The 27,983-nt window shown below is 37.4% G+C and overlaps 1 protein-coding gene across 1 annotated transcript in view; it reads right to left on the bottom strand.

Moving 5' to 3' along the window:
• Positions 1 to 704: 704 nt before the first annotated feature.
• Positions 705 to 27,983, bottom strand: part of RAVER1 (ribonucleoprotein, PTB binding 1) — a 29,876-nt gene continuing 2,597 nt past the window's right edge. Inside the window, exons 2-14 of the mRNA XM_015813918.2 lie at positions 19,916 to 19,982; positions 17,300 to 17,769; positions 15,400 to 15,591; positions 14,784 to 14,913; positions 13,743 to 13,843; positions 11,572 to 11,686; positions 10,542 to 10,771; positions 9,962 to 10,055; positions 3,917 to 4,059; positions 3,653 to 3,730; positions 3,057 to 3,182; positions 2,418 to 2,501; positions 705 to 2,307 (exon numbers count right to left, since the gene is read on the bottom strand). Of these exons, the coding sequence (XP_015669404.1) occupies positions 2,161 to 2,307; positions 2,418 to 2,501; positions 3,057 to 3,182; positions 3,653 to 3,730; positions 3,917 to 4,059; positions 9,962 to 10,055; positions 10,542 to 10,771; positions 11,572 to 11,686; positions 13,743 to 13,843; positions 14,784 to 14,913; positions 15,400 to 15,591; positions 17,300 to 17,769; positions 19,916 to 19,982 (1,977 nt within the window). The 3' untranslated portion in view covers positions 705 to 2,160. The remainder of the gene's footprint in view (positions 2,308 to 2,417; positions 2,502 to 3,056; positions 3,183 to 3,652; positions 3,731 to 3,916; positions 4,060 to 9,961; positions 10,056 to 10,541; positions 10,772 to 11,571; positions 11,687 to 13,742; positions 13,844 to 14,783; positions 14,914 to 15,399; positions 15,592 to 17,299; positions 17,770 to 19,915; positions 19,983 to 27,983) is intronic.

Genomic DNA, 27,983 nt, shown 5'->3' with positions numbered 1-27,983 from the left:
AAAAAAAAAAAGTGGGAAAGGGAATGATCTCCAACTTCCTGTCAGCTTCCCTATTGAATTTCCTTGTGGGAAACTAGCAGTGAGCATTGAAAATCTTCCTTACTCCCTCATTTTCTTTCCTCCCTTGTTCTTCCTTCCCTCCCTCCTTCCCTCTCCACAGGGACATAAGTGGCTGCTATGGGGGGGAGGGGGCAGGAACAAGGGATTGAGCTAGTGACCAGGAAAATGTTGGGGAATGCCAAAAATGAGGATCATGTGGCTACAGCAGTGCAGCAGCAGCTCAGAAGCAGCAACCTGGTAGTGCTGAAGCAACCACGATTTCCCCAAATTTCATTGCCTTGGGAGCAAGGGGTGCTGGCATTCTGTAAATTAACCCATTTGAGATACCTTGGTTGAAAAAGTTTTGCTCTATGATGCAACATTTCACCCAGTTGAAGGTTACAGACATGAGAGTTTTATTAATATATGTAACTCAAAAGATACCCTAATAACAGAAATACTGTTATTGTTGAAAATTATGAAAGTCCATCTATCAGACAAGTTGCAAGGAAACAAAAAAAAACCCCACCAGTGATAGGTCAACAATTCCTTTTTGATTTATGTGTGTGGGCAAAAATTTGACAGAACGCTATTCATATGTATTATTTTTCTTGTAAGGCAATTCTAGATCCAGATACACATATGGTGCACAAGTTTCTTTCAACCAAGCATTATTTTGTAGTACATTCTCAATGAATAATGCAACAGATAGTGAAGTTTGATATAAATATAGCTTTACTTTAGAAAGTTGGTATCCCGCTGATGATGGATTTCAAATCCAGCGACAAATACAGTAAACCAGCATCTATAGTAGAAATATTGTAGCATGTTTATGAAACAGAAATAGTTCATTATATCAAAGCAGAACTCTAAATCCCTTGGGGAGGCGGCCACAGACTCCCACTCTCTCAAAACGAACCCTATATAGGTCTCCTCTGAGAATGGACAATATTGCCTATCCTGAATCTAAACTGGCTTAAGGAACTGATTGAGCTCTTCTTCGTTAACAGTTTAAACCTGGATCTTGCCCAAACCACTCTGGTTGGAGGAGATTGTGCTTTCTATCTATCCTCCCTTAACACAGCATAAAGATTCCAACTACCAATTCAGTAGTTGGACAGTTCTGCCCAACTGCAGACACCATATAAAAAGCTGGATTCTATCAAAAATTCAGATGTGTCACTAAGGAGTGTCATTGCAAGAAAACAAGTCACTCTAGAAAGCAATGCCCAAAGATTGTCCCGGCCACAAAAGTTTGGCTTAAAATATATCCGATCACAGGATTAGCATTAAGATAATGGTCAAAACAGAAAAAACACACTGAAGAAAATCATTTGTATCTCATGAAGAAATTGGTCTAGACTAAAAACTACTACACCTAAGAGGACAGTAACTTAAAAAAAAAAAGCATTATTCAAGATGACTTGGATGTAACTCCAAGATCTAATGTTTCTAAGCTAATATTAAAAAGAAGCAACTAAAAGCCCAGATTTTTTTTAAAAAAAGGGAATTTACAAATATTTACAAAAGCAAAATAGACGTATACTTTAAAAAGAAACCAATGAAAAAAAGCTTATAGAGAAAATAAAAGACTCTGTTCAACCTGAATACTCCAGGGGTGTGAATGTGATAGTCTGCAGTTATTTGGAACTCTGTTTCCCAGTGGACAAAAAGCATCGCCACCACCTTCTTCATCACAATTCACTCCGCTGTATTGTGAAGCATCTAGAGGACACATGCCTTTGTTAGGAGTCTAAAGGCAGGAACTTGTATCTCTTTAGAAGGCATGGCTCTTTCAAGAAGACGACTCCAATCTGAATTGTAGAGGAAGAAGCAATGTGGAAAAAACCCAATTTGATTTTGGTCCAGCTGACTAGAGTTTGGCAAAGCTCCACATGATTGTTCATATAGCTTCACCTGGGAAAATGTAGTGCTCTTTGGGAGCAAACATCCAAGGCTCATCTTCACAGACTGTAGCTGGTCTTAGAAGCATAAAGGTATGTTTTTTTAACACACAAGCATTTAAAAAAAACACTAAAATAAAACAGTAAAAATATTTTCACAAACAATGTACACACTGGGGCTAGGGAGGATAAGAAGTGTGCTTCACTAAGAAATGGATTAAAATATCCTCTTTCGCTTTAAATAGGAGTCTGCATAGTGCCCTCCCAGGCCCTGAGAATGCTGGCCAACATAGCTCCCTTCTGGACTTGGCTCTGGAGAGGGTAGCAGGTGAGAAAAGGCTCGCTTCTGGCCTCCAATGGGAGTCTGCAAAAGAAGGACAAACAAAGTAAGGAAGGAGAGAAGCAGGGCAGGGGAATGACAAGTTCAGGAGGACCTCCAAGTTTCAGAATTCCTTTTGGATTGAATCATCTCACCTTTGAGTAGCTACTGTGGGAAGGGCTAGTTGGTCCTAATCCAAGGATATTCTCTCCTGTGCCCACTGGTGGCATCCCGATAGCCTTGAAAGATAAGGAAAGAATCAAACCAACATTTGATTTCATTGAAAGGTTTCTGACACCTTGCTCAGGTATGGTATATGTAAGTTGGGGAGAGAGGCATAGGTACTATTGGAGAAAGTCCCCTGAAGGAATCCTGGAGGCACACAAAAATAAGTAAATGTGTAGTCTGGATTCCAGCTGTCCCACACAATCTCACAATAGTCTGCCAAACTTTTCATTTAAGTAAACAAATCTTAACATCAAATATTCCACTGTGTGAATACTTTCTTTTTACAGCAACTGTATCCCTTACTAGTTGTATCTGAAACTGTTTTTGTAAGACCTCATGTCTTCAGGTGTAAACACAAAGACAAGCAGATTATTGTCAAGCCAGGCAACTGGTTGTGCTGTCCAGAGAAACAAACTGCATAAGACAGAAACTCTCTGGGTGGGTGGTCCTGATGGTTTGAAGTAACCTTGGAGCAATGTGCAAACAACTGCAATATGATATCGAAAGCTATCCAAAGTTAATTTGTATATAAACTTCAAACTACTTCAATGATAAAAAAAAATTACTTTGTTCAGATTGCTTTGTCTGAGTCCAGCTTGAAGGCCACTTGTGAAATATGAGGTTGGCGATCCTGCATAGAATGGGGGCAATGGAGCTCCTAGATGGTTTTGCTCAAACCCAGGAGATGAGACCTGAAAGAGAAATTGGGTTGTTTTAGCTGCTTGCACGCAAAACCTCATATTTCAATATTTAGGAATTACGCAAGTACAAACTTGCTGCTTTTCACTGACTGAAATCAGAAACAGGCACTTAAAGTGGAACATTCTTGCCATTTGCTGTGTTCCCAATCAATACATTTCCAGTGTACTCCTTACACTTTCCTTCTCACCCATTCCTCTGCTCCTTCTCCATTCTAGCTAATGTTGGCTTCCTCTTAAATATTTCCTAATATATGTAATTATGCACATATTGGTGATAGATCTATGCACATCCCTGGCCAATACTGCTGCCATTTCCCCCTCATATACAGAATGGTGCCATTTGGCTACACAAGGAACAGGTTAGTAGAAGCAACAGATACAGAAATGGGCATCTTCTTAGGAGCGCCCTAAAATCTGGTCCATTTTAACTAGTGGACAGTTTTCATTCAATTAATTTTTACCTTTTGCTTCTTATGTGCAAATGCACTTAGCTGGGATGCTGTCTCTCTGGCCAGGGGATATATTCGTGATACCAAGTCCTTTTGAAATAAGAGAGAGAACAGATCTTTTCAAGAAAATTTTGCCACTACTAAAGACAAGTATGGCCCTGAAACATTCCCCTAATATTTTATATGCTCGCCAATAAAAAGCAAAAACCTATGCATGCCTGCATGTCTTCCCCCTTTTCCAACTTAGATAATCACAAATAATTTACTAATACTCACAGGCTGATAGTCAAATGCAGAATTATCTTCTGATTGACTAGATGAGGGCAGGAGAAGATCAGACATGGATGCCTGCTGCATTCTGGGATTGGAAGCATTGCCAAGGACACCAGTCTTCGGGCCGAATGTTTTATTATTTCCACCTGCGAGGAAAGTGAATATGCAATAATGAGACTACAATTCCTTTAAATTAAATGCAGGACTACATGGGAGAATATTTGTACTATGTAAGATAAGCACAGATTTTCCATGAGTACTTGCACATACTAGGAATAGCCATAATTTCTCTTTGTAATTATCATTTCATCTTTGAACGTCCTATATTTGTAGCAGATTAAACTATGACACAAGCATGGGATCACAGGAAAGTTCTCTTGAATGAAACTAAAGAAGCAACTAGTCTAGCATTCTGTTTCCATAGCGGTCAACCAGATACCAAGAGAGAGCCCACAAGCAGAAATTGAATAGTGCCTTTTCATTTATTTTCCCCAGCAGTAGTATATATATATATATGCAACAACCATGAACAATCTGTCTAATCCTCTTTGATCAGACATGTCAAACACAAGGTCCGGGGGCCGGATGCAGCCCACTAAGTGCTTTCATGTGGCTCGCGAAGCCATCCTGGAAACAGTGAGGGAACGGCCCCCGCTACCTTGGCCCTGGCCCAGGCCGGCCGGAAGCCAATGTACAATTTTGTGGTGGCCATCTTGGCACTTGCCCCGGTGAACCATGCCTTGGCACTTGCCCTGATCCCACCCCCTTCTGCCAGAGACCCTCAGATCTGTCCCACTTCTGCCCAGGCCCCCCATAGGCACCCTTGACGCAAATGATGTAGAACCGGCCACGCCTACCCAGCAGGCCACACCCACTCCATCCACGCCTACCCAGTAGGCTGCACCCATTCTGGCCACACCCACCTGGCCCCCCCAGGGCAACCGCAATGCTGATGCGGCCCTCAATGAAATTGAGTTTGACACCCCTGTCTTTGAGAGTTACCCAACATCTCTGCCTCTTTGGGAATGAATTCTACAGACTGAATATTTGTTAATCAGAATCAACAACCAGATTAATAAAATAAGTGAAATACCAAAACAGAAACATAATTTATGTATCTCTATGTACTTTCAAGAGTTTGAGAATGCATCTTTTGGTAAAGCAACATATTTTGTGTTGTATAAACAAAACTTAGCAAGATTTATGTATTTTGTTGCTTATTCTACTAATATCACTAGTCCCTGTTTAAACATTTAAACAAATTATTTGAATCTATTAATTTACATAATCCCTCTCTATTCATGCCAGATAGTCTTTTGAAAATAGCTAATGATGAATGATTATTATAATTAAAATAATTAAAATATGCACAGTTGTTCCAAGACCATCTGTATTATATGGATATTAAAGCCCCACATACAGAATTTTTATTGTATCTCCCTTCCAGTATTGCTGTGCATAAGGAATCAAAAAGTGCTAGTGTTCTGTATATATTTGAATGGCTCTGTTCTAATATTCTGCTGAATCAACATTCTTTTAGTATCAACTGTGTGCCCAAACCTTACTTCTTGTCTTCTCTTCCATAGATTAAATATGACAGCCATTTTATCCATTCCTCCTAGGAATTGGCTTCAAGATCCTTTATCATCTTGGTAGCTCTCCCCAAACTCATTCCAACTACTTCATCCCTCTTGGTGGATGTGATGCCCACAGCTGGACGCAGTACTCCAAGAGCAGGCTAACCAGCACAGATTACAATGGAACTACCTCATGATCTAGATCAGAGGTGCCCAACCTTTTGGGTACCAGGGACCGGTTCCGTGGAGAGAGGTTTTTCCAAGGACTGGAGGGTGCGTGGTTTTGTGTACTGCCTGCATCCCACAGATGGGGCTTTGCTTGTTTGTGTGAACCAGTTGTTGGCATGCCGTGGCCCGGTACTGGTCCACGGACTGGGGGTTGGGGACCCCTGATCTAGATACAATGCTTCTGTTAAGACAGCCTCAGATGGCATTGACTTTTTAGTTAATGCATTACAGATCGTCTTTTGACTTATGACTCATCACTTAGTGACTGTCCAAAGTTACAACAGACCTTCCAAAAGCTATTTACGATTCGGTGTCGACATTCCAATATCCATCCCCCCCCAGTCACATGATCGCATTTTGTGCACTCAGCAATCAGCCTGCATTTACTGCCATTTGCAATGCCCCATTGTAACTGTAAACTGAGTGCCTGTACAGTGAAGGAAAAAAAATATTTGATCCCCTGCTGATTTTGTACGTTTGCCCACTGACAAAGAAATGATCAGTCTATAATTTTAATGGTAGGTTTATTTTAACAGTGAGAGACAGAATAACAACAACTAAAAATCCAGAAAAACTCGTTTCAAAAAAGTTATAAATTGATTTGCATTTTAATGAGTGAAATAAGTATTTGACCCCTTCGCAAAACATGACTTAGTACTCAGTGACAAAAACCTTGTTGGCAATCATAGAGATCAGAGGTTTCTTGCAGTTGGCCACCAGGTTTGCACACATCTCAGGAGGGATTTTGTCCCACTCCTCCAAGTCATTAAGGTTTCGAGGCTGACATTGGGCAGCTTGAACCTTCAGCTCCCTCCACAGATTTTCTATGGGATTAAGGTCTGGAGACTGGCTAGGCCACTCCAGGACCTTAATGTGCTTCTTCTTGAGTCACTCCTTTGTTGCCTTGGCCGGGTGTTTTGGGTCATTGCCATGATGGAATACCCACCCATGACCCATTTTCAATGCCCTGGCTGAGGGAAGGAGGTTCTCACCGAAGATTTGACGGTATATGGCCCCATCCATCATCCCTTTTTTTTTTTTCATGCAAGGAATTTATTATTTCCATACAGTAAAGATTTTAACGTACATACGAATACTGACTTTTCAAAAGCCTGTACAATCACTGGATTTCTATAGAATAATTTTTAAAAGAAACTCTATTGTCTCAGAAGGGCATGTTCATTTGCATAAACCTCGTAGTCACAAAATTGCATTTGCAAATGATACAAATAGCAGCTCACATCATTTGTGAATGGTGTCAGGCAGTCGAACCAAAAATTCCTTCTATAAATAAGCACCAGATTCTCTTGGTGCAGATATTTCAGAAATAAACGTATTGCAAGCTACAATTAAATCATTTTAAATTAATTAATTCTCCATGGCTAACATTCTAGCCTAAAACACTGTTTGGTGCTTAATATTACATCTTTTTTCTTTCAAAAGAGGCTGAAAAAGTCTTCTCAAAACTTCGCAATTGCAAGCGAGCCCAGCTTGAAACATCAGGGTGCTGATGCAAATTCCCAAACTTTCATGCAACTTCATCCAGACCATGATTTATTTAAACTCAGGGCTTCACCTCCTGACAAACACATCCATCGAAGTATGGCTTATTCACAATAGTTTTGGAAGAAAGGAGAGACATATCGTGGTTTCCCATTAGTTTGGCACTTGAAATATTCATCTTCCAAAAACTGGGAAAAATAAAACAAAATAGGTTGCATTGCAAAAATTAACAAAGATGCTGCATGAGTTTAGCCACTTCCTCGTTGGCGTACTTGGGTGAGGAGTCTTTAAGGCAAATAAATATTGCTTAACTGCGTCAACTTTTCAGTGTTACACTACCAAGATTTCTGCAATTATCTAGGCTTGAATGCCAGCAGGAGGGGAAAAACAAGAAAAAGCAATTAAATTGGCTGCTTTTATAAAAAAAATGAGTATGTCATTTCATAACTGGCTGAAAATTCTTCCTAATTCACTCACTCGTTTTCTATGTCTTCGCCTTTTCTCAAGATCTTGATTTGTAAGGGGATGCTGGCCAGATTGCCTATCCAAGTTTTGGGAAGGGCAGCCTGTAAAGCACACCATAAAGTTGTGCGGGTTTTTCGTGTGGAGGATGTGAGCTCGGTCACAGCAGATGCCAAGATGAGGATATCTTTTTCCCTGGTGACATATGATGTCCCTGGCCTCTGGTTACTAGCATTAAGAATCTCATCCTTGCGTCTGGCCTGGGTGATCTGAATGGCTTCCAAGTGACGCCCCAACGTTGTCGATATCCTGCTGTGGATGGAAACGTCGCAAAGGTGTTCCATCCTCCCAAGTAAGGTGCAAACGCTTGCATGCTCTTGAAACTGGATCCAAATCAGGCGATCCACTCGAGAGGACTTAGCTGGAAGCGGGGACAACGGAATATCCTTAGAGCTGGCAAAGGATTCGTGAGGAAAAACCCTTGCTAAGTCAGCCTCTGCCTTTTTCCGCTCTTTTTTTAACAACCTCCACTGTTTGAAACATTCCTCCAGGAACACGCATCCATCATCCCTTTGATGTGGTGAAGTTGTCCTGTCCCCTTAGCAGAAAAACGCCCCTAAAGCATAATGTTTCCACCTCCATGTTTGACGGTGGGGATGGTGTTCTTAGGGTCACAGGCAGCATTCCTCCTCCTCCTCCAAACACGGAGAGTTGAGTTGATGCCAAAGAGCTCAATTTTGGTCTCATCTGACCACAATACTTTCATCCAGTTCTCCTCTGAATCATTCAGATGTTCATTGGCAAACTTCAGATGGGCCTGTACATGTGCTTTCTTGAGCAGGGGGACTTGTGGACACTGCAGGGTTTCAGTCCTTCATGGCATAGTATGTTACTAATTGTTTTCTTGGTGACTATGGTCCCAGCTGCCTTGAGATCATTGACAAGATCCTCCCGTGTAGTTCTGGGCTGATTCCTCACCATTCTCATGATCATTGAAACTGCACGAGGTGAGATCTTGCATGGAGCCCCAGACCAAGGGAGATTGACAGTTATTTTGTGTTTCTTCCATTTGTGAATAATCTCACCAACTGTTGTTACCTTCTCACCAAGCTGCTTGGTGACAGTCTTGTAGCCCAGGGGTCCCCAACCCCTGGACCGTGGACCAGCACTGGGCTGCGGCATGCCAGAAACTTACAACCTTTGTGGCATCCTCATGGTCATGTGATCAAAATTTGGATGCTTGGCAACTGATTTATATTTATAACAGTTACTGTGTCCTAGGGTGATGTGATCACCTTTTACAACCTTCTGATAAGCAAAGCCAATGGGAAACCAGACTCATTTAATAACCATGTTATTAAATTAACAACTGCAGTGATTCACTTAGCAACTGTGGCAAGAAAGGTCATAAAATGGGGCAAAACTCACTTAACAAATGTCTCACTTAGCAATATAAATTTTGGGCTCAATTGTGGTTGTAAATTGAGGATTACTTGTACACGGTGGCAGCAAGAACTATTAAGTCACCACAGCACCCCAAAGCACGAGATGGAAGCCTAACCAGGGTATGTAGAACAAGAGATTTCTGAGAAAGGTGGTTTGAAATCTCCACCCTGTGGACTCTGCAATCCTGCTCAGTGGTATATTCATTTCTTGCCTAGCTTTATCATATGGGAATCCATGCAATTAATTCAGTATTTGAGGTAATCGTAGTACCACAATGTTGTGAATCCCTACTCTAAAATATAAATCAATTTCCTCCCAGCTTTAAAACATGTGCACATCTGACTAATTTAGCAATCCAAATAAAATATGAACATTTGTCTTATGAATTATGCTATGATCCCAATTTCTGAGATCCCATTCCTGAAATCATTCCTCAGCATAAAAATGTTTAGTTTTTAATCATTTATGTTGTTTAACCTTGTTTATGTAGGAGAGCATAAGCCATTCAGAGTCAGTTGATGACCAGAGGAGCATACAAACTAGTAAAACAAGTAAACTAAATAATTTATATAATCCCAAACTTAGCAAAGAAAGCTATTTGCCAGGATGGGAGGACGACAGCTAAGGAATAAACAGAAAAGCAAAGAATAAATGCAAACCCCGGTTAAAAGTATTATTTCAGAACAGTCTTTTCCCACTTGGCATCCTTCAAAAATTGAGAACTGCCACATCCAAAATTCCTACCTATTTTTTAAAAATATTGGCTAAACATGTTTTTAATTGGGGAGCAAATATTTTCTCTTGGTTACCCTTCCTGCCAATTGCTGCTTACCTCCAACTTTACTTCTAGGGAGAAGGCTGTGCAGATTTAGATATGGATTGAGAGGAATCTTGAAGTCTTTCGGCGGCTCTCCTAGGAGAGAAACCTGAAAGCAAAAATTGCAATAGTCACCATTTCCTGGACTGCTGAATGTAGTTTACTTCAATTAAGGCAAGTCGCTTAAGTCTGGCCCTGGTTTAATTACCTAGGTAGCAACAGATAAAATCTCCAAATTTTTAGTAGTTAAAAAAACTAGGCAGTTACCTTTAATTCCAGCTCTATAAATTATCGTATGAAAGCAGTTATTTTGCATTCAGATTTTAATGTCTGCAAGTATCATAACCATAAAAGCAAAATAAAATAAAGAATCCTTAATGAAATTAGATCTGCAAGCATTGGGGATAAAAAGGAAAGGGGAGCATTAGTCAGTGCACTGGGCAAAGAGCTCTATCACAAAAAAATAAGAGTTTCTCGTTTGTCATACTCCTAAATGACTACAGTAAATAATGATAAAATTATACCATTAAATAAATGCTCAGATTTTCACTAACATAGGCAGGTGCTGAATATTAAATTTGATGGTCCTACTTACATTAGCTAAATGAGGACCATTGTCTGATCTGTTATCAGAGGGTTTCTGAAGCCCACTGATCATAGATCCCAAAATGGAGGTAGTGAGACCCTGTAGGCCAGGTGAAGTCAGCTGGGGTGCCTGAGTTCCCATTGCAGCATTCTCCCTCTCCGTTGCCAATGGTCCCAGGAAAGATGGCAAGACATTAGATTTCACAGGTCCTGGGGAAACATCAGCTGGCAAAGAACCACCTGGGAAAACATGAATCCAGTAAAGAGTATATCCAAATGCTAGCTATCAGAATTAGATGGTAGGGCTAAGACATCAGTTTATTTACTGAACACATGATCACCATTTGATGGGCAGCATTTTAAGGAGCATTTAATAGCAAACCTTGATATCCTCCAGTCTTAATAAACATCTTTAGAAATAGAGGCTCCAAAGGTTATTCAAGAATTCCTTGGCAGCTTGCCAATACAGATATATAAGTAATAGAAAAACCTCAGTTCTACATGGCCACAAATAAAAGCATATTTCTAGTCATAATCTATTCACCTCTTTTACTTTAAGGCTAAAAAAGTGCCATAAATTTTTGTTTGTATTCGTAGTCTATTACCTGTGCTCAGCACAATATTCTTTTCCAGACAGTCGGGAGACAGAAAGGGCATGGATTTACAGAACTATAGCAGTTACAGAACTCCCACCAATAGAACTTTCACCAAGTTTCTGAGAAGAGCAGCAAAAACTATACTGAAATCCAGGGCAAAATCAAAACAAAAATATCAGTTTCCATCTGAAGGCCATCTTACCACTGTCTACTCAACTCAAATAAGTCTCCTTTCAGTTAAGCAAATGAAAAGTTAGCTGAATGAGAAAATGAAGCATTCCAACAGCTTGCTATGAGACAATTGCTACGAGACTGCAGGAACCTTCTGCAATCTATATCTTTCTGTTTTATCGAGAAAACTTTCTCAACGTCTACCAGAAACCCCTGCTTAAAGCCTACAGATTGGAAGCTTTCTTAATAGAGCATGTATAACTAAGCACTTACCTGAGGACATCTCATCTAACAACTGATTTCCGGCCTGAGAAGCTGGAGGGTTTGACATCCCCATAGGATTGTGCTGCAAGGAACCATGAGGAGACTCTCCCAAGATTCCAGGTTTCTGCAAACAAGTCAGAGGCTTCAACAATTCAGATTAAAGGATACATACATGCATAAAAAAAATCATGCAAGACCAAACTATAAGCCTGCCACAAGCAGCTAATGTCAAGCAAGGTGAACTAAGCGAACTAAGCAGAAAGAAATATAGCCACGTATACTTCAAGTGACCTGGGATGGTCTATGAGAGAGCCAGAAACTGGATCCTTAGATATCATGTAAAACATCTGGCAGAGGAGTGCTAATACGTCTCTACAAGTTTTGAAAAACAGAATACTTGGAGGAAGTAAGTGTCCTGATGACTTTGATATATCCATTTAAAATTTTAATCCCTTTGTAAAGTGAAAGACCTTGACTGAGTTTAGCTGCCACAAACAGTCTAAATTACAGGATTTAAACAGGATCTAAACAGACAAGATTCCACAGCACAAGTGGTTAGTTTAGTATCTCATTTTTTTTACTACTTTGAAAGGTTGAACTGCAGTACCAATCAATTTTTTGACAGGCATACAGACAAAGTTAGTTCCAAAAGTTCTGATTGCCATTTTCTTCCATTGCTATAATAGGTGTTTTCTATCTCAAAGCAAACTGAAAGCTTGCAATCCTCTTGTAACTGAGGTACAATATCAAGAATATTAGCCATATGTAAAACCACAAGATGAAAGGTCAATTAACTTCCTTACAATTTCACCCCAAACTACTGCATATTTTATCAGGCATTTGTCCTGGTTTCTTCTATTTATAATTGTAGGCAAAACCTAGAAAGTCCAGTTCTGAAAACCCGAAGTGCTAAACACAGAACATGAGCCCACAAAGGCAGTTAATTTCTAGGGAACCTAGAATATGAAGAAAAACACAGGAATGCATCATAAATTCAATGAAATTGGATCAATCCCATTAAATGTAATACTACCAGGAGGCTCTTGGAAATAGAAATGTATTAAACAGATCTGATATCTTTATGTCTGAAATTAATAAGATACGGGGAAAAATACTACATTTTTCTGAAACAACTGCCCATATATAGAAGTTAGATCTTATTTGTATATGATTTATAAAATACACAATGTCTCATCGGTTCAGTTAGCTGATACGACAAAATCTATCATCTCAGGAATCCAAAAGTACCCAATTCCGAGTACACAAAGCTGCACTCAAAGAGATACACAGATAATAAAGTAAACCTACATACTGAATTAAGATCTCCTTAGCATCCTTTGCTTTCTGAGGATCCATAGTGGGCTTGTATTAAAGACTTGCACAAAGTTATGGCAAGAAAACATGCTAGTTACTTAATCCTACTTTAAACATTAAGTTGCTAGGCTGAAATTAAAAGTTTAGTAGTACATTGTACATCTTCTGCATTGAGGCCACGGTATGAGAAAGGCTGGAAAATGGTCACTGCAGTGCACCTTTCACTGAGCACAAACACTGCACACATGTGCACACAATCAGTGTATTTCCACACAGAGACCAAGCCTTGCACTCACATGGAATATGGCCTGGTTTTCCTTGTTCTGCAGGAGTTGTGCCCAGACCTGGACTAAGAGCAAGTTTCCAAGAAATGCCTTCTGGAGCAGAAAGCACAGAAAGACCAGAAATAAGAAATTTAGAAATAACTAAAAGCTAGGAAAGCTATTGAGAAAGAGATAGTTAGAAAGCAAAGCTTACACTGCACTTTTTCTATGCATATATGCAAGTGCCTAAGGACATTTCTATCACCAGATGCAATAATGCAAACTGCTGTATTTTACACAAACAGCAAAACGTAGTTGCAGTTGCTGAACATACAACTAGGTTGCTTTGATTTGAAAGGCTAAATGACCACTATAAAGTTTGGTTATATGCACACATACACACCATGGACTTCCAAGTACAAAAGTAACTCTGAGAAAGAACTGAGTCATACATTTGCATGAGCACTTTAGACAAAGAAGGGATATATTCTGTGCCTGATTTTGTTTTATGTGAATGGTGGGATAAGCAGCTATGTACAGCAATCATTCCTTGACAAAAAATTAACACTCTTTTTCTATTTGTATCCTTGGAGAACAAGTCACCTGCTGTGCTTGTGTCTGATTCTGGAGTGCCAGCTGAAGTTGAGCTGTGAACAGAGCTGGGTTGGTTAGAAGAGATACTGCTGGTGGTGCTCCAAGGATTCCTGAAAGAAAATCAATATAGTTTAATTCATCCCATTAGGAAAAATGGCAGGGCAGCCTACTAATATTTATTTATTTATTTATTTATTTGGATTTATATCCCGCCCTTCTCCCGTAGGACTCAGGGCGGCTGACAATCTATTTAAAATACATACAAAACAATACAAATTTAAAATTAATTAAAAGGAATATTTAAATATTTGCCAAATTTTAAAATATAATTAAAACCCCCCTAAAAATTACCCTAGGCCAGTCCTGCACGCTGGAATAACCAAGTCTTGCAAAAAGTATGAGATAAAACAAATTTTTGAAATTCTTAGTCATTGGAGGCTCATATCTTATTGAATTTGGCTTTTGATGACTGAATTTCAAGGGCTTTCCCCCCCCCCAAATGTTTCTGTTAATGTTATTGCCTGATAGCATTGGCACATTGATTGATTGGCACAATCACACTGGGTAGCCTAATAAAGAGTTTTAGTAATATTTTGGCTTTGTCTAAAAAAATGAAAAATGTATACATTAGAATGGCTTAACCTACTAAGTCTAGGAAGGACTGAAATGCCTCACAAAAGTGCTGTATGGCATAACCCATGCTTCACTTTTCTAAGCTACGTTACTGGTTAGTTTAGAAAATGGGTGTCAAACTCGCCACATCACATGACGTATTGCAACGTATCACAACTTTTTTTGCATTGCAGGAACTGGGGTGGGCGTGGCCTCTGCATGATGCAACCGGCCGGCAGTTTGACACCCCTGGTTTAGAACATCAGAAACCAAGCCTAGCTTCTAAGTACAAAGTATTTATACCATACTGCTTTTCTAACTCAGATATTGAGAGGAAATCAAGTATTATCAATGGGCTTTAGGCTGGAAGCTTTTAAATATCACATTGGTCAAGCCTGGAAGTAGCTTTCAGACTCAGAATTCTTTATCTGAGCTTACCTTGCTTTCCTCCAATGGCTCCATGAAGTAGGGGGTTGAGTAAGAGTTGGAGAGATGAAGGATTCCCCAGGCTGTTCAGAATCTGAAGAAAATTGGGTTCAGGTAGAAGCCCTTTCCCACGGTTAAGTGCCTGAAAAAGATAACAGTAGAATCAAAAAGGCATCTGGATTCTTTGACAGAGAAAGAGATGTAGCATTCGTGGCTCTTATATGCAGGAAGAGGGCATCCATGTGCAAGTTGAGGATTTAATGATTACAGCAATGTGAAGCAGTAGTCCATTTTTTTTTGTTATTTTAACCAATGGAAAAAACTTCTAGTTCCTGCAAGATATACCGGTATTTTGTGTTACCTCTTGAGGGGTGACTGGAAATACGGTTATCAAAATATTGGATAATACAGATGACATCTATAAAGCATAGATCATGACTAAAAGACAACTGATGAAAAGGAGTGCTTGTTAAACTACAATGAAAGTAAAGAGGCCTGTGTCATTCAACGAGATGCATAGTTTGCTCCAGGCCAAAATGAAATTATTAAAATAACAATGCATGACATATGGCATTGATTACCAAGAGGCAAATTATAAACAGAATCAGTACTGCAAGCTGAGACTTACTGTTGCCTGGGCAGCTATCAGAGCAGCTAGCATACTTCGTCCAGGAGGGCCCGGAGCACAGAAAGAGACTCTGATATGGTTTCCAGCAAGTAGAAAGCCATTGGTAGCCTGCTGAACCATCTCTGCTATCTCAGTTGACTCATATTCCAGGACTGCAAAGCCTTTCAGCTGCCCATCCTGACCACATGCCAGCTGTGTGAAAGGGGAGGGGGGGAAACAGCGCTATGAAAATGACCTAGTTACTTCATGTTTTAAATGGAATCAGCAAGTCTTCCTGAATTAGTTGGGAGTTATAAACAGGCTGACTTTACATATCTCATTAAGCTATAATATTGTTTATATTACTTTGTTTTTGGCTGAGGACACTATTTGCACCCAGCCAGAGGAGCAGACAGTTGAATATAAATAAAACTAATATAAATATAAAAAACATATGTTCTGGAAAATGGAGGCTAGAGAGATAAGTCAGACTTTCCTGACTTAATGTCTCTTCTTTTTGTCTTTTGGGTTTTGCAATTGACTTCTTCCTCACTGCAAAAATCTCTAGTGCAATCAAAACATTCCCCAGAAGACATGTATTTTGTTTAAATAAAATATTAAGCAAAACATTGCAAAGAAATGAAATTGCATCTGAACTAGAGTACTGTGCCTTTCAACTTTTTCAACTTTGTTTTTTTTTTAATTTGCTACTGAAATTACACAAGGCTATAACTAATTTATGTGCTGTTTCAATAGAAGTATTATGCACATAAAAAATGCTTGTCTTTTTATATGTAAGTGCCTAAGCAAAATCTTCAATAGTTTCTTATTGAACATTCATACCAACAATAATGCAACCAACATGTTTTGTACTAGTCATTCAAATAAACAATGCGGCTTCTGTCATTCTGGGTCATGTTATGTGACCATGGTTTATGACATAACATGTAAGTTCATCCCTAGTCAGGTTATTTATGTAGCAGATTTTGTCCGTATTGTTATTATTAGGTGACCATAAGGGTAACATTATCTGTTCAAAAGTTGCTTGGCAAATATAAACCAATTAAAGGGAAACAAAACTGCAGAATCCATGGCATCCTTCAAAAATGAATCTGTTTAAGGATTCATTTCTATCTACTCTTTGGTGAAATCCTTAAAAAGGGGAGGCAAAGGCTAAGAACTGGAAGGTCTAAGGAATTATAATTTTACAGTCACTCAACTAGGCTTCTATGAAATACCACCATCCATTAACATGTGCCTCTCCTGCCCATATACCAATATGCTCTGTTGGACCTCAGAGGCATGTGATTTTTGGGCTCCTCTTAACATTGAAAAACATATCAGGGCTGACATATAGAAGGTGATTTTGGGGTGGGGATCTTTAAATTATATCAGGCCCTTTTTAGTGTTATTCTATAAATGTGCATTTAATTAAATTATGTGCCAACAAGCCATTGCCAACTCTTGATGACCAAACAGATATTCTCCATGAAAATTATGTATATTTCTTTTGTTGATTCTTGAACAAACTGCTGCCAAAACCTGATAAAGCAATGGAAGTTTCCACAAATTGCATGAAAGAAGTTTGTAAACTGAATGTTCTCACCAAATTTATAGCAGAAAGACTTTCAATTATTAATATTGAGAAATATGCATTTTCTTTAAGCTTAGAAAATTCCAGATGTTTAAGAAATTGGGACAAGGAGAAGCAGCTAGTTTCCTTGCTGTACAGGGTGTACGTTTTGTTGCATTCATAAGAGCAATCCATATTTAATTACAGCTTGACAAGGGATAAGCAACACAACCTAGCATCTTGGGAAAAGGAAATCTACATAGTGGAAAGTCAGCTAGTCATGTGCAGTTGTTGCAATAACAGACACCAGAAAAGCAGCCTATTTCCCCCCAGGACTAAGATCCTTACCTGACAGAATGTTGGAGGACAAATGGCAGAGAAAGTTTGCCTCAGTTCTTCAAGATCATTATAACTGTGGGGCAATTTATCTACACATAAGCATTTTGAGTGAATAAGGTCTAGAGTCAATTGGTTGACATCTGTCCAATGAACATACAGAGTCCGTGTTCCCAGCTGTTTGCCCAATAGGTCAGACTTTGCTCTGGCTGCTGAATCCTTTTTCATGTATTCCACAAAACCATAACCTTTCGAGTGTCCCCTTTTCTCACTGTATACCAAGAAGCAACGCTCTAAGTTCCCAAACGGTCGGACCAGGTCTTCAAACTGCTGCTGTGTGTAAAGGTGGGGCAGATTGGCAATGCATAAGAGGGCATCTGTGGGTTGTAGTTGTACTGTAATCTCCTTGTCTCGTAGCTTGCTCAAGTGAAATTTCTTAATGGCTGATTCTGCCTGTTCCCCATTCAATAAGGTGACGAAAGCTACAAGAAAAGGGGGATATAAAGGCAATTGGCAAAATGCTCCACAGCAAACATATAAGCACAGCTCTCTTAACGATTTCTGACAGAACATTTACACAATTATAAAAAAAATGGTCTTGGTCGACTAGTCAGAAAAAAATCACTTTGTCTTTTTATATTGACTGGACAATAAATACCTTTAGAAAGCTGTCAAGCATGGCTGTGGATTTTTCCCCCTTTCCTCCCCCTAATTCTTTATTTACATTTATATTTTCTTCTCCATGATTATGAAAGTCATGTAAAGAGTAGTGTAAAGGATCCAGATACTAATCAAGTCAGATTCATTTCAAGAAGACAATTGTGTTAGAGAACTTTCATCTGCTGCCTCTATTTTATCACTTCAGACTGTAACCTTCTTCTTGTAAAGACTTGTCCTTATACATGTTATTTTGTAAAATAAAGAAACACCAACAACATATATCAACTGTCAGCATTGTACTAAGCTAGGCATGGATTTTTAAAGATTGTTTTCTCTCCTTCTCTCCTAGCACTTTATGTTTCCCTAATTTTCAAAGGAGAAGAATGCCAATGTATAAGAGGATCTGTTTTTTTAATTCACAGATGTCAAATTCTTCACTTCCTACAAGTTATTCTATCAAAGACCTTTTTGATTTAAGCAAAAATACGTGTTTTTCCTCTATAGTTTATCTTTATACTGGATTTTAAAGGCACTTCAAAGCAAAAAAAAAAATTAGGATCATGAAAATGCACTGAGACGAGGCTCTGCTCATCTTCCTGTGCACCTTTCAGTAATGTATTTGCCATATTAAACATATCTGAAGCATATTTCTAGTACAACATTTTGTTTTTGATTGATACAGAATTATGGACACCATAGGAATCTTAATCTGAAGTCTTTCTTAGAGCTAGATATACTGTATATTTTGTTATTTTGGGAAGAAAATATTAATCAAGCAGTTTTAAATCTATCTACAGCAGTGTTTCTCAACCTTGACAATTTTAAGGCATGTGGACTTCAACTCCCAGAATTCCACAGCCAGCAATGCTGGCTGTGGAATTCTGGGAGTTGAAGTCCACATGCCTTAAAATTGTCAAGGTTGAGAAACACTGATCTACAGAAAGGCAAAAGACAGGCTCTTTTAGAATACTAACCTCAGAAACTGCACCCCAATGCAATGCAAGTAGATAAAAAAAGTAGCTGCCGTGGGCTACTGATAGCTTGTTCCTACCCTGAATCTCAATAAAGCATTAATCACAGTTAATGCTTGTCACAACCAAGTAATTTTTTAAATCAGAAAATGCATGCATTCATGCTTTACACTGATCTAACTAATATATTAATGTATCAAATAACTCAGCTTCAGAGAGGGAGAACAGTGCTTTTTAAATTTAGTGATTAAAAACTAATGCAGAATACAACATTCCTTTACCACAGTAGTTTTTTTCAATTTTAGGGAGAGCACAGCAGACAATATTTAAAAATACTATTCCACTACCATTAGCTTATTTTTAACATAATGCAACTGCTATTAAAATCCTCTATTTCAAGAATAGGGCATTCTGTTTTAGGGTGGTAAGATCCAGGTATATTATCCATGACATTCCAATCCAGTGTTAGAATGGAACGAATGGCCCAATTTTGAAACAAATTTTTGAGTTGGCCACAAGCCTTGTTTTTGAAAATATTCTAATGCATACAAATACTAGACTCTGAAATGATATAGCAAATATTTCTTCCAGACTGAGCATACAAGACCTCAAAGTATTTTGGCTCCTAATTTTCCAACTGCCACCTCAAACAGGCTTCAATAGAATAGAATAGGAATCTGGAAGGGACCCTGGAGGTCTTCTAGTCCAGCTTCCCACTCAAGCAGGAGAACCTATACCATCTCAGACAAATCACACTCAGACAATAAGACTAAGACACACCACCACAAGATGATCACATTAGTATAAGCAAGCAAGAAAAATGAAATATTAGACAAGCTTTTCCCCATTAACATTGGGCTTTAGTCCTGAAATTATTTTTTAAATTTCAGGAAGTAGGAGCTAGTCCATCAAGTAGACTGTTACATCTCCATCAAGAGTTAAACAAAGCCCACCCTCAATTCATAGCAAAGCACTTTATAAATGCAATTTTACTCACCAGTTCCTTTGTATTTGTCGACAAAACAGTACTTAAGTTCATAATCACTCAAAAGATCATGAATTTCCTGCATAAAATTAACAAAATAAATCACAGAGGAAAAACATGAAAGAATTGCTTATTTTCAATTAAATGACTTCCTGACATCACTCCACTCCCTTTTCAAAAATCTACAGAACAATGCCAAGTCAGAGCACTATTGAGAACATATTTATAGTAAATGTCAGAGAATGATATCCACAATTTTAACAAAAATTATGTGAAAGCATAATCAGTGCTTTGAACAAAGATTATTTCCAAATACATACAGATTTGGATAAACAATGATTAACAGAGCACAGTGATTCAAATAGTCATAAATGTGTTAATAATCTCTTATTAAAGAGAGCACTACACCTGAGGGAAATTATATTTTTTATCAATTTGGATCAAAGTTGAAATTATGACTGCATTTTACTACTGACTCAGCCATCACATATACATTTGTTTTTAGGATTCTCAATGTCTAAAGCAAATAAATGTGCTATTAAAGAAGTTGTTTTAATCATTATATTTTAAGATAATATAAGTAAATATTAAACTCAAATGCTATTTCCAAATTGACCAATATTTTGTTAATGATTTGACATTAAATACTAAACAAATAAAATGAACTGATCACAAATCAAACTACAAGGGTCAACTGTTTCAAGTTTATTTTTACTGTGAAGGTATAAAAGGAAATCACAAACCATTTCTATATCATCATGAAACTGGAATTTACTTTTTATGTCAGACAAATCAAAATTTGTTAGCTTCTAGAACAGATACAGACACACAGTTCTATTTTTTATATACTATTAAAACTATCATTGTGTTTGTCTGTTTATCCCCTTAGGTTAGTCCAGGGATAGGCAACCTTGGCTCTTTTATGACTCGTGGACTTCAACTCCCAGAATTCCTGAGCCAGCTGTGCTGGCTCAGGAATTCTGGGAGCTGATGTCCACGAGTCATAAAAGAGCCAGGGTTGCCTACCCCTGGGTTAGTCCAAACAGTGGATTATATTGCAGCAATTTTTGAATCAAGGTATCTAAAATCCACTAATTTAAAGAATGCATAATAAATCTTGGACTCATTACTCTTGTGGAATTGAAATTTCCATGATGTTCAGAACAGTTTTATTTACTGTGACTGCTGCAGTATCCTTGCGGTTATGTGACTGTGATTTTCGACATTCCCTGCCACCTTCCCACAAGCAAAGTTAATAGTGAATCTGACAGGAAGTTGGAAGTCTTTCCCGTTCCCACTATTTTTTTGTCTGTCTATGGTCATCCTCTTTATCTGTTTAGGTAAGTAAATATTGACTTATTATAGAAGTTTGTTTGTCATTAGAATTATTTTTTCTATTATGATATGTACTGTTCTTAGATGATTGTGTACATCACTAGGCAAAAAAAAAAAAAGGCTAAAATACAATGTTCATTCTGGTCACAGACTGTACTACCTTTTTCTCCAAGGATGACTGAATGGGTTACAGGACTGTCTAGTACCAAATAAAATGAGAAAAACTTAAGGAAGATAAGCAAAAGCATGCATGAATTCCTAACAAAAAGTATAAACTCAATTTGATCATGAACAAGGACATCACAAGATAGTACCTACACCAGGGTGTCAAACTCGCAATGTCACGTGATGTGTCGCGACGTATCGCGACTTTTTTTTCCATTGCCGGCAATGGGATGGGCACAGTTTCGGCAAGACACATCTGGCCTGCAGGCCAGCAGTTTAACACAATCACTATACATTTCTTCACCCTTCAGGGCACTGTGTTTTTTTAAGCAGTAGAATAACTGTTATCATTCAGGAACAAAAATTGGTAACTGTAGTTAGCGTATGCCTTTGTATACAGTACTCTAGTATTACAGAAATTCAGCTACCGCTAGCAAATAGTTGTTGTTTCCTATACCTCTTTGCTGTCATGTTTTTTTCCAGCCCAGATCTGATAAACCATTTATAGGTGAAATGGCACTGCAAATGTAAATATTTCATTTTCCACTTATTAACCACAAAATCCTATATCCTTAAAGTTGGTGATTTGGGGATTATGGGGGGGGGAGTTGACTATAGTCAAGTATTAGAAACTATAATTCAGTTTTTGTTGAAAAAAATAAGCAAACATACAAGCCACCAATTGTGACATATTACTTGAGACATGAATATAGTCAGAACTAAGCATTCATCTGCAGATGATATTGCAATCTGCATTTATTTACTAAATTATACAATCAGCAGGTGTTTTGCCGTATCTTCAATTGCTATACTTTTCTGCTCAAATAGTTTATGAACTTTAAACTGTACAATTCAAGCACATACCAAATGGGACTCACTCAAGATCATATTCCCCATATTTCTGCAAAAGTTGATTCTTCTCCATAGCTCAGACACAGGAAAAAAATGCTTCAAAGGAAAGTCTGCTCCATAAATGGACATTTGAGAAACCTGATTGAAATATGCCTCCTTCAGAAAATTTGAAACAATACAACAGTGCATTCCTCTAGCATAAGATTAACATAACCCTGTGGGACACAATGTTATTTGTGCTTTTGGAAAAACAAATACAATTAAAGGCAATTCTAGAAGCACCTTTATGACACTACAGAAGAAAGCAATAGAACTTAGAAATTAAGAGATCCCAACCAAACATTAAAAATCTATCACAGGGTCAAATTTTACCAACTAGTTGTTGAAATGGAATATTGGATAATTTATAAAATTTCCCATAAAGTTGATTCTATTTTTTGATGAGAACCACTATATTATACAGATATAAATATGATCCTCAAGACTGGGCAGAAATTAAAATAGGATGTTTTATCACAGAGGGTTTTTTTATTCTTTAAATTAAAAAAATCTAAATGTTTTTGGTTTAAATTAGAAATTGTTATAGAATAGCAGACAATTCTAATTTCACCTATTTTCAATTTGTTTACTTTAATCCTATTCTGAAGAGTTAGTTTTAGTTCAGCTTTAATTTCAAACTTACAGGCAAATCTCTTCAGCTCAGATCAAGCCTAGTCATTAACACTAATAAATGTTCAGCATATGTGATTAATATTGTATTTTTTCTTATTATTAGTTAATACATTTATATGACATGTAGAATAACATCAATATAAATCAAATAGTGGAACTGTAAGTTGATATTTCCCCTCCCTCATCTCTTGGGATCTGTTTTAAAATCAAAAGTTGCTTCGCTGCATTGTCTAGAACAGAGGTCCCCAACCTTTTGGGAACCAAGGACCAGATGGTGCGTGGTTTTGTGTGCTGCCTGCATCCCATGGATGGGGCTTTGCTTGTCTGTGCGGACCAGTTGCTGGCATGCCGCGGCCCGGTGCTGGTCTACGGACTAGGGTTGGTGACCCCTGATCTAGAATCTGTAAATATCTCTACTTTAGTATGACTATTATGGAAAAGCTGCTTTTAACTTATTTGGTTAAGGTTCAAAGAAATACTGTGATTCAGAAATACTTTAAACAGCTACAAAAGCCACCTAAAGAGGAGCCAAAGGACAGAACTTTTACAATGTGCAGAAATGCTGTAGCTTCTCCCACTGAGCTGGTTCCTGTATGATTTTCAAATTTCAATCTTGAAACAGAAGGCCATTAGCCAATTCAAAAGCAGAAAGTACAATTTTCCCATTTTAATGTACATCTAATCTTTGGTCATAATTAAGCAGTTCCCATTCACAATTGTGTAATATCAATTCCTAAAAGACAAACAAGCACATTTGGATAATATACAGTATTTCAAACAGCATAGTTATTGTTAAATCTCCTAATTCTGAAACAGAATGGTCTGTGCGTGTATCTTGTGCACTTATTGTACACTAAAATATGCTTATGCTATTTTGTTGTAGTTCTTCCTTATAGGAAGAATGGGTTGTTCAATAATATTTAGAAGCTTTTACAATAGAGGAAAATTCTAGATATTTGGCAATAACTGACAGAAGTGTGTTTTATGCAAGTTTCAAATGAGAGGTATCAAGAACCCCTACAAAGCTTTGAGTGAAGACTATTAAGGCAACTGATGTACAAAAAGAGGAACACAGAATGCTCCATAGTAATCAGTCAGATTACTAATCTTTTGAACACAACACTGTTAACATGGCAGTAGCTATCCAGAGCTTTCAACTGCTTTTTTTCCTCCACAGCTTTTCCTGGGGAAAAAATATGGTCAGAGCTGCAACCACTGGAATGCAAAGAATATGACCTAATGCAGTTATACTGCAGCAATCTATATTCAGAAAATTATACTTGACATTATTTACGTTATCACAAAATCTGAACACTGGTGACTTAGCAAGAAAGTGGTTCTCATATCCCAGTTTAAATGAGCTCCTTTTGTATTGGAATACATTATGATAAACATTATGAAAATATGAGTCTAAGGAATGCTTCAGACAAAAAGAGCTAAATCAGGACTCTAAATGAGAAGTTTGAGTTTCAAGACAGCCTTTCCCCTTTCACACTATCAGGATATATATTTTATTTACATCATAGCTCAAGTTTAATTTCAAAGTACAGAAATATTATTTTACAACTTCGTTATTTTTCTGAAAACTATACATTTTCTACCTGGCTGCAACATTTAAAAAAAGTTCATTTTTCAATTTAAATTTTCTTTTTAGGAAGGATCATCTCACAATAGTATCAATGCACAAAATGCATAGAAAATAATGTAGTAAATAGTGGATACTGTATTTTAAGAGCGTTACATATGGAAATTAATATGAATCTTATAAAAGATTCTTATTAAACTTAGGAAGGCGGATAAAGGACAGTATTCAAAAAGTATGTAGAACTACCACATCCTTTGAGATAGTCTTATGCAGCAATAATTAATGCTGGAGAAAATGGAATAACTGCAGTTTTATGAAGGCATAATAAGATGCACATTTCATGAAAGCTTTCACCAAAAGAAAACCAAACTGTTAAGTCTTTTCAAGTATCGCAAGTTTGTTTTTTTTTTAATTGCAATGAATTCATAGAGCTTTCCATAGAAAGCTTGCCTATAGTAGACCTTCAATGATTACTTTCTTAAAAAATAAAAGTCCTTCTGATATACAAGAAAAAACAATCTGACAGATGCCAGCAGAACCTCCAGATATCCTTTATAGAGGGCAGAGGTTCATGTCTACTTCCATCCTCCCTTTGGCCATAGATTGTCACTTAATTAAACCCTTGAATTTTTATTTATTTATATCCTGTTTCTATTAATTTTATCAACAACTCAAGGCAGCAAACATATCTAATACTCCCTCCTCTTTCTTATTTTTCCCACAACAACTCTGTGAAGTGAGTTGGTTGAGAAAGTGCAGATTGTTCCAAGGTCACCCAGCTGGTTTTCATGCCTAAGGCTGGACTAGAAATCACAATCTCCTGGTTTCTAGGCCAGAGAATGTAGAAGAATTAAAGCCAGTGTGAAAAATAATACATTAGCACACTTTCCATTTAAAGACTAACTTGCCAGCTTTAAGTAGACAAAAAATTCCAGCATTCTGAGCCAAGGTAATCTATATTTTGCACCAAAGAGGAATACTTTCTAAAAAGCCTTATATCGCTACAAATTAAGTTTGTACAGTATTCCCAATATGTTTTCTCCTGAATTTTCCCCCAAAGGTTCACTAGTCATTATCAACATAGTTTGGTTTACTTGCCCTTTTACAACATCTCAAGGCAGACACGTACAGAATTCTGCATTTCATAAGATAAACTACAGAATATATTCCTCACAATAAAAATTCTTATCAAATTATGTTCCCTTCATCTTTTCAATATCTTTTCTCCAAACCAATATTTGGGAGTTTAAATAAATTATTTTAGCTTTAACCAAACATATAGGGGAGATACCTGTTTCACATCACATCTATTCTGTTTTTCTCAATTTTTGAATTTTGCTACTTTCTTATTTAGCAATATGGCTTTGACCAGGCATTCATTTTTCACTTTCTTTTAGACCTAGTTCCTAAAAGTTGTCTATTAGATTGTTATATAAGCACTCACGTACACATAGCCACTTCTTAACAAACCTAAACCTGCCTAGGTAAGATTTTCTCACCCATTCTACTCTGTTTCCTCATCAATTTAATCAACACGTCCCACAATGTTTACTAATATATTATCTTAGATTAAAACTGTTAATAGTCTGTTCTTGATAAAAGCCAAAGAGTTTGCATTGTTTTCTAATATTCTCCAGAGCAATATGGTTTCCTCAAACTTTCCAATAATTCTGCTAAAATTATGGAGATTTCTTTTTTTAAAAAAAAAAAAGAGAGAGAGAAATAGACAATTCATAAGCATGCCTATGATGACACACAAACTGAAGTACCATGAGCAATACCAACACAAAATTTGCTGTATAAACTGCAGATTTTGACTAGTGGTACGCAAACTTAAAATAAAGATATGGCAGCATTAAAGAGCTATCATGTCCCAATTTATCATCTTTCTGGTGATTGAATGTAGCTTGGAATTTTGGAAAACTGACAAGACCCTATTTTTAATTTTTCAATGAGTAAACCTAGAATCCAAATATTACATTTCCACCTGTAGCTATAACCCTCAAATATTGAAATCCAGGAAGTCTGTTCAGTCCTACAGCAGTATCTGGACTAATAACAGACAGCCTGAACTAGTAACAGACTGGATGAAAGAAAATTAATGTTTTATTTAGAAGAAAAAGACATGCTTTCAATTAATCAAATACAAATTAAACAATGGTAGCTAGTTTAAGTGCCATTCTGAAGGAAAAGATAAATATAATAAGTTAGCACTTTTCCTAGTTCCCTACAACTGATCTAGTATGCAATCTACTTCAGGCTTTTGTTAAGTACATAGGAGAAAAATACTAGTGTCCGGGCAGCCACATATTATTTTCAGCATGAAGGCCACTATAAGCGAGGGAAACAGAATTCATACAAAAGGAACAGAAAGGGAAAGTTGCAGTCTTTTTTAATGACAAACTATGTGAATATACCACAGGCCAATCCAATCATTGATAAACTGCATTTCAATGGCAATCAACTGCAAACCCCCTCTTCACTAAAGAAAAAGATTAAAATATTAGGAGATTAAGCAACAACACGGGAAGTATTCTGCAAGGTTATACTAGTCCTTCAAATAAACATAACAGCCATGGGTTATTTGCAGAATGATAAACTTTACTGTTTCTCAGCCAACTTGGCTTGGTTTTTGCAATATGCATGTATTAATGAGAGCCTTGCTGGCATTTATAGTATAACTTATTAAAACATCTGGACCTGATTGATCTAACTTCAGAATAATAGAAATTCTCTTACTTTTTGTTTTTCAGTACATAACAGCTTTACTAAAAACCTGGATTTCTGGAATTTATAAAGCAGCAGTAATGTCATGCTAAAGAAAAAACAAACAAACAAACAAAAAAGAATTCTATAAATTTTCTTCCATACACAGTGTGTATATTAATGATTACAGGTAGTCCTCAATTTATAGCCATTTGTATAGCGATCATTGGAAGTTACAATGGTCACTGAAAAAAGTGACTTATGGCTGTTTGTCACATTTACAACCACTGCATCCCTATAGTCATTTGATCAAATTTCAGGGCAATTGACATGTTTTTATGACGGTTGCTTATTGTAAGGTCGCATCTTACAATAAGCAATGTCAATGGGGAAACCAGATTCACTTAACAGCCATATTACTAATTTAACACCTGCAGTGATTCACTTAACAGCTGTGGCAAAAAGATCATAAAATGAGGCAAAACTCACAACTGTCTTGTTTAGCAACAAAACTTTGGGGCTCAATTGTGGTCATAAGTCAAGTACTAGGATTACATGTTGACTAAAGATACTGAAAACATTAGAGAATTGCTATCGTTAGGATCTAATCGTTCCCTGCTGTCCTTTATGTTATTCAGTATCAACATGAAACCACTGGAAATTACCTATGTTTGTAATACTCCACTCAGTATCAAGGCTGCAGCTGTGGAGGTGGTCAACAGTATTAAGTATCTGGGGGTGCAGATAACTAACAATCTGAATTGG

This window comes from Protobothrops mucrosquamatus, unplaced genomic scaffold (assembly GCF_001527695.2).
Source record: "Protobothrops mucrosquamatus isolate PMUCROS unplaced genomic scaffold, P.Mucros_1.0 scaffold202, whole genome shotgun sequence".
NCBI classification, from domain to species: Eukaryota; Metazoa; Chordata; class Lepidosauria; order Squamata; family Viperidae; genus Protobothrops; species Protobothrops mucrosquamatus.
Note: the sequence above shows the minus strand (reverse complement) of the source record. Positions and strands in the feature narration are given on the sequence as shown.